Source organism: Rhinolophus hipposideros (assembly GCF_964194185.1).
Source record: "Rhinolophus hipposideros genome assembly, chromosome: 11".
Classification (NCBI taxonomy): Eukaryota; Metazoa; Chordata; class Mammalia; order Chiroptera; family Rhinolophidae; genus Rhinolophus; species Rhinolophus hipposideros.
This window is the reverse complement of record NC_138057.1, coordinates 59,293,650-59,304,634: the sequence shown is the minus strand read 5'-3', so window position 1 is coordinate 59,304,634 and position 10,985 is coordinate 59,293,650. Positions and strand designations below refer to the sequence as shown.

The 10,985-nt window shown below is 39.4% G+C and overlaps 1 protein-coding gene across 3 annotated transcripts in view; it reads right to left on the bottom strand.

Moving 5' to 3' along the window:
- Positions 1-10,985, bottom strand: part of SLC44A1 (solute carrier family 44 member 1) — a 177,501-nt gene that overhangs the window by 114,496 nt on the left and 52,020 nt on the right. For all 3 annotated transcript variants that reach the window (XM_081066246.1, XM_081066245.1, XM_081066244.1), the window contains exons 2-3: positions 10,480-10,569; positions 188-330 (exon numbers count right to left, since the gene is read on the bottom strand). In XM_081066246.1, coding sequence (XP_080922372.1) covers positions 188-330; positions 10,480-10,569 — 233 coding nt within the window. The remainder of the gene's footprint in view (positions 1-187; positions 331-10,479; positions 10,570-10,985) is intronic.

Below are 10,985 nucleotides of genomic sequence, written 5' to 3'. Positions count from 1 at the left end.
ATATATAGACCAGGAATGATTCAAGTGGATAGTTAAAAAAAAAACAGAAAAAAACAGAACACCAACAAAAGTCATGTAAAAATAACATTCAGTAAGATATTATCTTTGTAACAGTAAGCAAAGCAGGATTTTCTCCCCCCACTTCAAACTTTCCATAGTGCCCCTCATTCAGCCACGGTCTACTCACTTCCGATGGGTGTGGTCCATGCCACTGTTTGGTATTGCTTCCAACTTGGCATTTTTCTGCCCACAGATATTTCCATAGCTGTCGTATCCTGACACTAGTCTCGCTGCTGCACCTGTTGCTACTGAAAAGCCACAAATAAATCCCTAGGGAAAAAAAAAACACAGAAAAAACATACAAATAAACCATTTCAATAGCAACAGTCACTGCTTGATACGATAATGACCTTCTTTTGTCTGTCAAAGGGAACAAAGAGCTATCTTTCCTTGCTGCAAACACTATTCCACTGTTTTCCTTGGGTTTCACATAAGCAGCACACATACGTCCACAGGAAACACTATTTACTGCCATAACAAAACACGTCTCTAAGCTTTTGCATCGTAAGATCCTCTTTGCATTTGATAGTAATAAAAGCAGCTTCTCTGTATTGAACATCTGCTCTAAGCCAGGCTCTGTATTGGGTGCTTACCATACATTATCGCTAATCCTCATGAAGAAGAAACTGAGGCCTAGGGAGGTTAAAATACGTTTTCCAAGGCCATAGAAACTAATAAAGATCAGCGCACAGAATCCAGCCCAGCTTTCTTCATTTTATAGTTTTATTTGATTGTAAAGGAGTCCTATTAAATGAATCACAACGATGGACAAAAGAAAAAAAAAATCAAAGAACAATAGGTATGTGGATTTTAAATTATTATCACTTCAGTGCACACAACACTTCTGTTTGCTTCCTGCAGTAAAGCTGTATCCAAGCCTAAGAATTACACCATGAAGCACCACCATGCTCGTAATTCTGAAGACTCAAGGAGAGTGAGGCAGGGGTTGTATGTGCTGCGAAGGTCATGTCATTTCATGGGAATATGTTTCCTCACAGTGCCAAAGGCAAGTGGTAGATGCTTCAAACACGTATCATTGTTGTTGAGTCAAGTACAACCAAAACACAGCAACAAAAGCCTATACTCAACTGCAGGCTATGAGGCAGGAGAATGGGAAGCCACATGAATCACTACTGATCAGCTGACTAAAATGGCAGAAAAGACTGGGGTTAAGAAATATTCTTGCCACTTGGTCACTAATAGGTTGAGTTTGTGTTATCTTTATTAAAATGGCTAATGCAGGCAGAAGTTATCACTGTTTCACTCATCATATCCAAGTATTATGAGTAGTACTTACCTAAGCAGCCCTGTTACATCTCAGGCCTACAGTGCTGAATACTGTACTCATACGCAATTCCTCAGAGAAAAGTACTTCCCCCTTAAATATACTTTCCTAAAAAGGCAAACAAACTCTTTTCTTTTTTCAAAATAACGGCTCTATTTTTATCATGCAGGTAAGGAAAGTGAGGGTAGAAGAGTAGAGAGTGCAGCTCTAGCTAGAAGAAACTTCTGGAAATTACACTTCATAAGAAAGTAGATTTTGAGTAGAGACTATCCCTGATTTGCTACTCTCTTGCTCTCTGATCCTTGCCAAGTTACTTTAGCTCTCTGTGCCTCAATTTACTCACCTGTGAAATGGAAATAATGGTAGCTCATAAGGTTGCCGTAAGGATTAAATGAAATAATCCTTGGTAATAATCCTTGGTAAAAATGAGAACAGGCTCTACGGGAAAGACCATGGGCTTTGGAGCCAGAAAAACTTGCATTGCTCAGTGGAGCACTGATGACTCCATTTTCTACTTGTGTGATCTTGGACAAACTTGCTTACTTCCCTGTGCCTCAGTTTACCCATAAAAAATGGGGTTGAAACCACTTACCACAAAGGCTGCTGCGAGAAGTCACATGAGATAATAAATGTAAAGTGTCTGTCTCAGTAATTTTTAGTACCCTTCTGCCTCAAAGCAGCAGCTAACGGCTAGATCTAGGATTAAGCATAGGGTGGTCAGGACTCACTCATTCCCTCTCACCCTCTCACCCCTCCCCTTTTCTCCTGACTTCTCCAGGAATACTGCAGGGCAGTTAGTCCCATCTCAGGCCTTCAAGCCAATACTAACACGTGAGAAAAAAGTATTTAATCCCCTATATACATACACATGTGCAAATCAGCATGCTGTTTTGCAAGCATATCTTTGAATCTCAAAAGAGGAATTCCTCCAACTGAGCAAAAACTGGACGTGGAGGTCAACTTTAGGAGGTTTAATGGCTAACAGTTCCAATACGGTTCTTTAACAAAAAGCATAGAGTAACAGAAAGGGAATCCAGAAGGACCAGGATTCAAACCCTCACTTTACCACTTACTACCTGTGTGACTGATCCATTATTGTTTCCTTCTCATCCCTGACAGAGTACTGAGGTTTTGTTTTCCATGGTTTCAGTTACCTGTAGTCACCTGTGGTCTGAAAATATTAAATGGAGAATCCCAGAAACAATTCGTAAGTTTTAAATGGCATGCCGTTCTGAATGGCATGATGAAATTGCGCTCCACACCCCATCCTTCCTGGGACATGAATCATTCCTTTGTCCAGCGTATCCATTCCATATATGCTCCCTGCCGCTATTCACTTAGCAGCCTACTTGGTTATCAGACGGACAGAGCTTTTGCTCTAGTCATCCTTATTTTGCTTAATAATGGCCCCAAAGCACAACAGTAGTGATGCTGGCAATTTGAGTATACCAAAGAGAAGCCATAAAGCACTTCCTTTAAGTGCAAAGTTTATGTGTATATAGGAAAAAGCATAGTACATTTGGGTTTGGTACTCTCCACAATTTCAGGTATCCACTGGGGGTCTTGGAAGGTATCCCCTGTGAATAAGGGGGACTAGTGAAATATCATGTACTTCACAACCTAATGATAAGGACTAAATGAGATAATGCGTATCCAGCCCCCAGCTGGTCCACTACATGGCAAGTAATCAATATACCAGGGGCGCCAAAAATATGTATACACATAACTTGTAGTCCTCTTTTGTTAATGGCATATATTGAGTATTACAATTTTAATACAGTGTTTTCCTTTCTTAAAATGTGTATACATTTTTTTGGCATCCTCTGTCTAGTAGTTATTCATGGTAAATTTGAATGACAAAGACTAAAGAGGTTGACAACCATAATTGGGGACTAACCAAAAACCCCTGCAAGTCTCTATTTTAGAACAAAAATGTATTGGGGGAGAAAAGTGAGCGATATCGTCAGTAATGCTGTTACTACACAGAAACATTGAGACCATAATTATAATCTTCTTTCACTACTAGTCTAAAATAGCAAAGCCCTTATATAATTAAAAAGGTTATGTTCTTCTTTCACTTTTTATAGGAATTTGCTTCTTGTGCTTGATTAGTACTTTGTGTTACCGATTCCTTTAAATGGTTTCTGATTTCCCTATTTTTAACAGTACTGTTGGACATGTGGGATTTTTGGTGTTTCTTTTTTAGCATAAGCTACTGCCCATCCCTCCGGGATGTAGGCAAAGGATGAATGATAAACATCACAGGTAAGATGGGACATATTTTCATATAGCCCATGTAAACTTCTTAGTAGTTTCCAAAGGCATTAGAGTAGAGAGGGTGAGAAGCTGCAGGGGAGAAAAGAAGGAGAATAATAAGATAATAAGATAGGAAGAAACCATGACTGTTATCCCAGGGACTTCCCATATGGTAAAAGCACTGACAATGAAGAACTAGGCCAAATATAATTAAAAATACAATTTCCTTAAAAAAAAAAAAAAATTCTGAAATCCAAATGCAAGAAGCAATATACCTAGTTTCAGATGAGAAAACATGTGGTCCACGAAATTAAAATAGGATGAAAGAAACTGTACCGAATACACTCAGTAATTTAATGGCTCCATAGAGGGTAGGAATGGGGTGGGGGAGGCATTCAACAGAAGGAAATCACATTAATGAAGCCAATGATAAGGGGGATGAGGAGAGCTTTTACAAGCCTAGAGTAGGGAGTAATCACTAGAGAGAAAGTAAGCCTATTAGTAATGAAGAGAACCATGGCTAAAATCTTAAAACGACTGAGTGACTGAAGTACCTTCAAAACTGCTATTTTAAGAGAGGAGGAGTAGACAAATTGAATCACAAGTAGGAGGTGACTCAAATCAGATGAAGGCACCCAGGGATGGTGGATCACAGGCAAGATCTGGCGATTAGTCAGTGCCTATTGCCTAAGTGAGAGAAAGACAATTTGCTAATTAATGAACTGTGCTCATTTTGCCTTTATATCACAAAGTTTAGTTTGACTTTATTAAGAGCTTTTCTCAGTTTCATTCACTATTGGTCAAATAGGAGGACAGATTTTATTTCACAAGCATGTTTGAATTTCACACCTGGAGCCTTACGGAGCAAGGTAGAAAGCCTTACTTTAGTTTTGAGGGGGGAAAAAAAAGTCAACAAAAACACGAGTGGGAGGAGGAGTATGAATATGGCAAAATGTTTTGAAATAAAAAGATGGGGGAAAAAGTCTTAAGCTTACAGCCCCTCGCCCAGGAATTAATGAAATTATATCCAGATTCTACTTTTTCCTCAAATCCTACTTCCTTTAGTTCTATACATCTCTCATCTCAATCAGTGCTTAGTGCGTCAATCTCCTAATAACCAATTTGTCAAACATTTGGCTTGTTCCTCCTCTTTGGAGAACCCTGAGATAAGCAAGACTATTAGTCCCAGCTGACAGGGTAGGATTAGAAATGCCAGATGCAGAACTATTATTTATGCAAATGAACTGAAAAAATTAAAAAATTCTGCCAATCTGCTAGACTTTTGGATTTCTTTAAAGTTTAACATTTAACAGGATGCATTACTCAAGAAAGAGAAGACAGCAATGATTGGGAGTCTAGGAAATATCCACTCAATAAGCATTTATTGATAATATACAAATACAAAATGCCATGCAAGGTACAAAAGGGCTATAATACATAAAGTTTACCCTAGAAGAACTGAAATATCTCAAAAGAGAAGAAAATAATGTGGCGTGAGGGAGTAAAATCAGTGAGGCTCAGTATCACGAGCAGCTCAAGAAATGGAAAAACAAAAACAAAAATAACAGACATGGAATACAGGGAACTGAACCCAAATACTCCTTATGACCCTGGGCAAGTCACTTGAAATTCTCTGCTCCTGAGTTTCCTTACCTTTAACAAGGATGAAACTAAATTAATCTCAAAAGCTCTTTTGGCTTCCCAAATGTTATGATTCTAAGGGAAAGTAGATACACAACGTAAATTTTTCAGGGTATACTTGCAGAGGGACTATAAACCCATTTGGTCCAGTACAGTGACCGAGGGGGAAAAAAACAAAAAACAAGAGTAGACCAAAAGCAAAATGGATTTAACTCAACCGTATTTTGAAAAACAGTTAAAATGGTACATTTTGTGTTACGTATACTTGACGACAATTAAAAATAAAAACAGGCTTTAATGAAAAGGAGGGAGTCAGTTGGGTCAGGTAACCTTAAGGTAATCTTTGGCACGCTGTTCTTCCTACTTTATGATCCTGGCAAAGCACAGACCCTCACAGAGGTGACAAAATACTGCAGTGAGTCGCTGAGTCTCTCACTTTGTCTGCTATCAACAATAGTTAATGAGGTAGAAACACTATGCTCTGGGAACTAGGCTAATGTTATAAAATAAAAAAGGTCCTTGAAAGCAGTCTGAAGGGACAAACTGTACAATGATGTCTCCTAAATCTAGCTCTAGTCCCTAGCAGTCTCCAAATTTCCAACTCTACATTTCCGATTGCTTATCCTTACCCATACATTCCACATGTCAAAAAGTCATCTCCTCATTTCACACTTTGCCAAGTCATTTCCCTTTCCCGAGTAGACCCTATGTCCATTTGTAGCATCATTATCTACTAGACTGCACATATGAGATACAGAGTCAGAGGAAGCTTCAGTCTCCTCTCTCCATGCGTTGGGCCATCACCCCAGCTTCCTAACACTGCACTAGAGAAAGTGCTGATGCTCTGGGATTTGCTTAGAGTCTAAAATATTGACTAGACCACATTTTACTGGCCGGTGAGGTTACCATGTCCTTCAGGTCCATGTTCTGAACTTCTTCTTTTATTCTCAGTTCCAAACAACAAAAAAGGGACTGTTTCTTCAGTCTCAGAGATATAGAGAAAAAACTGAGGGTAGCTAGATGGGAGGGGGGTAGGGATGAGGGAGAAGGTGAGGGGATTAGAAAGCACAATCAGTAACCACAGATTGCTACGGGGATACGAAAGACAGTTTGGGGAATATAATCAATAATGTTGTAAAGATTTTATAAGGTATCAGATGGACATTTGTCTTATTAGGGAGACCACTTCAGGGATGGTATAGGTACCTGACCACTGCAGTGTATACCTGAAGCTGAAGCTGAATAATAATGAATGTCAACTATAATTTTATATAGATAGAGAAAGAGAGAGTCACAGGATGTGGAGGACAGCATAAGGAATAGAGTCAGCGGAATTGTAACAACTACATACAATGTCTGAAGGGTAGTAGATTGAGGAAAGGGGGTTATCACTTTGTGAGGGGTATAAATGTCTAACTAGTACATTGTTTTGTACACCTGACACTAATTAAAAAGAAAAAAAAGGGAGGACTGTTTCTTGAAGCCTCACCTTCTTCCTCTTCTCTCCTGGGTTCAATGTTGCCACTGTATAATCTAGACAAGTTATTAAACATATTTCTATGCCTCAGTTTCTTTATCTGTAAAATGGGAATGCTGATAATGTTTACTTCCTTGAGCAGTTGTGAAAATTAAATGAGTCTCTGTGTCAAATGCAGAGAATAGTACCTAGTACATATGAGTAGTAAGCAGCAATAATTATAAGGGGTAAGTTGCAGGGAGTCTCTAGCTTCTATTTTCCATGGTAAACACTCCTGTTAGGCCATCCAGCCTCCTCTCTTTCTTGCCTTTTTGTGGCAAGCTGATTTGAGCTGATTTGGTCCAGGTGGACCACCTTTCTCTTTCCGCCTCTCTTCCCCTCCCCTCCTCATATATTCTTCTCCCTGAGAGAGAATGAAGTCAGACCTTACCACACGGGAAGAAACTTGAGCCCACATGGCCCAAGCTTTATTCCACAAGTCATTTTTACAATGGAGTACTCTATTGGGCATACTCAGGTAACTGTTCAGCTACTAATAAAATGATATTATTTACCCATCCCATTTTTATTCCCTTATTTGTTCAGAGGCTTGGTTTGGATCCTATGAGGAGATAATGTAGGATGTGAGCTGAAAAACCCTTCCCTGAACCACTAACACAAGAATCTCTTAGTCATCCTTAATCTGTCTCCCACTTGCCAGCAATATTGATGATACCAAATCCTACTTTTAAAGTCTTTCTTCTCCTCCCCTTATTTCAGGTTTTTCATCTCTTACCTGGACTTATCTGGACGATTGCATCAGCCTCCAAAGTGGTCTGCCTGAATCTCCTCCTCATTTACAGCAGCTTTAACAGCCATCTTGAACACAGACCTCCAGGGCTATCCTACTAAACCCAGTCTCATCATTTTTTCTCAAAACTCTAGTGGTTTATCAGTATCCACAAAAGTGGGTCTCAACTCTGCATGAGCGTTAGAATCACAGAGATTGAATCAGAATCACTGAGCGGGGGCCTAGAAATGAATCTTTTATTTAAAGATCCCAGTTGATTCTAATATGCAGCTAGGGTTGCAAACCACATTTTTATTACTTTAATGGAAAATAGAAATTTAGAAGTACAATGTTACATGTACTTTTTTACAGCAGGGTAAGCATATGTCCGATAATTTCAAAGTATTCATGTGAGTTCATGTGGAAGATGACAGCTCTCAAGAAGGCTGATAGCAATTTACTTTGAAAAATACCCTAAGTTCTAGACAATTCAAGCATGGAAAAACTTTGAAAGTAAGGGAAGAAATAAAAGAGAAGCTTAAACATTTATGAAGAGATGAATATGTATAAATAAAAATATTTAATGGTGAAGATGAGTGAAAGATGACAAAGTCTTAAAATATTTCAGAGCTGGAGCCTACTTATCAAGGAATGAGCAAAGCACTACAAGTAAAGATAGTGAATAAAGATATGGTTTAGGACGCAAGATGACTGAGAAAGAAGACTATAAAAGAAGCAGCCACTGGGCCACAAGAGGCAGCAAGTTCCAGTTCCTAGTCTATCTTTGCCACTTACAGTATCTTCTTAGATAAGCCAATATTTAACCTCGCTATACCTTGTCTATAAAGTGGGGATAAAACCTATCTTTCAGGGTAATGGGGAGAATTCAATGAGATAAATACATACATGAAAGCCTCAAGCATAAGTTAATGTTCAACAAATATATGTTGAATGTTTCTCTTTAAAGTACTAACAGAATGAAATCCAAAGGGGTGGGGGGAACTTTAGAAAACCATATAAAATAAATACCCAGAAGACAAACTTTGAACTACTGTTGTGCCAGTAGGGTGGGCAACAGAACTGTGAGAGCTCTCCAGTTTCCACATCGCGAAAGTTCATGTTAGCTCAACTCCATGAAGGCTTTCCAAAACAAATAAAGTTATGCCTGCATTTAAAAGTACACACAGTGGGTCTTAATTATCTGTGCACTAAAATCAACATTATATTAATTACCATTGCATTAAAACATTTCAGAAAACAAATAGCTCCTTACTCTCAAGTCACTCCCAAGTCAGCCTATTAACATTAATGATTGCACTTTCCTGAGCTATTTTAGCACAGAATATCATAAGTGCCTCGGGTGGCAGGGACATGTTTTTATAAATATAATTTTGAAAGGTCAGCTGGTATTCCTCCCAGGATTAAATTCAGGGGGTTGGGAGAGGTTGCGGATGAATTCTGTTAGCAAAGACTCTTTTCCACACTCTGTGTATATTAGTGTATGCTGCATTTCAGTTGCCACTCCAATAAACTAAGTGGATTTTTAAACATGATCTTAGAAGTCCTAAGTCAGGAAATGAACCCATTTGACTTTTCTAACATCATAGGTTTGCTGAAACTGAGCTGTCTATTATCTTTAAAATTAATACTTCTTATTTTACTGGATGTTATATCTCATTAAAATGTACTGCTTTCTTTTCCTTGTTTCAAGGGCAGAAGTGATACCTACAATTATACCTATTAGCCACGATTAAGGTTGCTCTGTGATTCTCAAATGGCATTTGCAGGTGGGCAGTTGCCTAGAGACACAGAATAAGATTTTCCTAAAGAACCTCTAAAAGGCATGGGAAAAGGGGGATTAAAAATACTGACACATAAGTGAAAAAAATGACTGCTGAAGTAGCATAATTGTGTTTTGAGTTGTAAAGACTATGAAAGAGAGAGCAATGCTCTCTGCACAGGCCCCTTGAGGAAGAGGAAACAAAGTGGCAGAAAGAGCACTGGTCTAGAAGTTACGAGACAGGGGCTCTGTTTCCAGCTCTGCCATTAATTAGGAGTGTGGCCTTGGGAATTGATCGCTGGGTCTGAGGTTTTTCATCTGTAAAATGAGGGTGATGGACCAGATGAGGTGTTCCGAGTCTTTTCTAGCTCTAAACATCAGCTAGCTTGAAAACCGCTGTTTTCGTTTTTCCCAGCCCTGCACACAGGCAGTCATTCTGAAGTCCCTGAAACCGGTGTCAGAAACTCCTGCAGGGCACAGTGGGTACACAGTTTGGATGAGGAGAGCCCCAGCACCTTGTGCCAGGGACTTTGCTCCTCCAGCCTCTGTACCCGCTGGGAAATCACCAGGTCCCTTGATCTCAACTGAGAGATGCCACTTATACAGTAAACACAACAGGCAGCAGGGGCGCAGTGTGGGTAGAGGGAGGAAGAAGCAGTGAGCAACCAGCCTCTTTTCTAAAAAGAACCAAAAAATGCCAATACTGGGAGCATTGTAGGTATCATGTAGCACAACCTCTAATTTTATACAAAGGAACACCAGCCCCTGAGAGGACACTGACTGATACAAAAATAACCATCAGGTCTATGTAACCGGGTTGGATAAATATCCAGGACTCTTGACTCCATGGCCCAAGCCCTCTCTGCTCACCACCCCATAAAGATCAGAGCTCACAGAAATGTCAAATTATCTGGCTTTCTGAAATGATCTAGTCAAAGAGATAGGGTTCCAACTGCTCCTTAAATTTTGATCTATTTTCATGTACCAAAAAAAAAAATCATAAATAAAAAAAAATCAAAGGGTACCAAATATGTGAATTATATGGCAGAAAAACAACGTGCTTCAGTGGTATCCTATGACCTCCATTTATAAGCAATTCAGGAGGACTTAAAAATAAATTTAAAAATAACAAGCTCCCTCTTTAAGCCAATTCCCCATCATTCCCGTGGATCATGAGTTCAGGTTTTGACCATCTGTGAGAGTTTCCTTACCATCCCAACGCAGAAGAGGATAAAAAGCAGCAGCCACGGTATGTCTGTGCAGCTACGTTCCTCCAGTGGCTTCCATTCTCGTTTGGAGCTCTAACAGGAAATATAGAATCAGAGGGTAGTAAATGTTACATTTAGTTAAACTCCGGAAAGCACACACATACCATTTATACCTAGATCCCTTCTTTGCTTGACAAGTTTTTATTGAACTTTAAGATGCAACTTCAGTAATCACCACCTTCCTGTGAAGTTTATCCCAACTCCCACCCTACTTCCTGGCCAGGCAGAGTACTGATTCCAGTGCTTTTCTGGTTCCACTAGTAGAGTACTTAGCATGCTGAACTGTTATTTGTTGAGCTGTGTCCCCAGCAGATCATGGGCTTTGCAAACGAAGAGACCACTTCTCTTTTCCCAGCATCTAACATGATGCCTGAGGGCTCATGATAGGTACTCAGTATGAATTTTAAAAATGAATAAACAAATGAGCAAATTCTTCCAATTGCAATTTT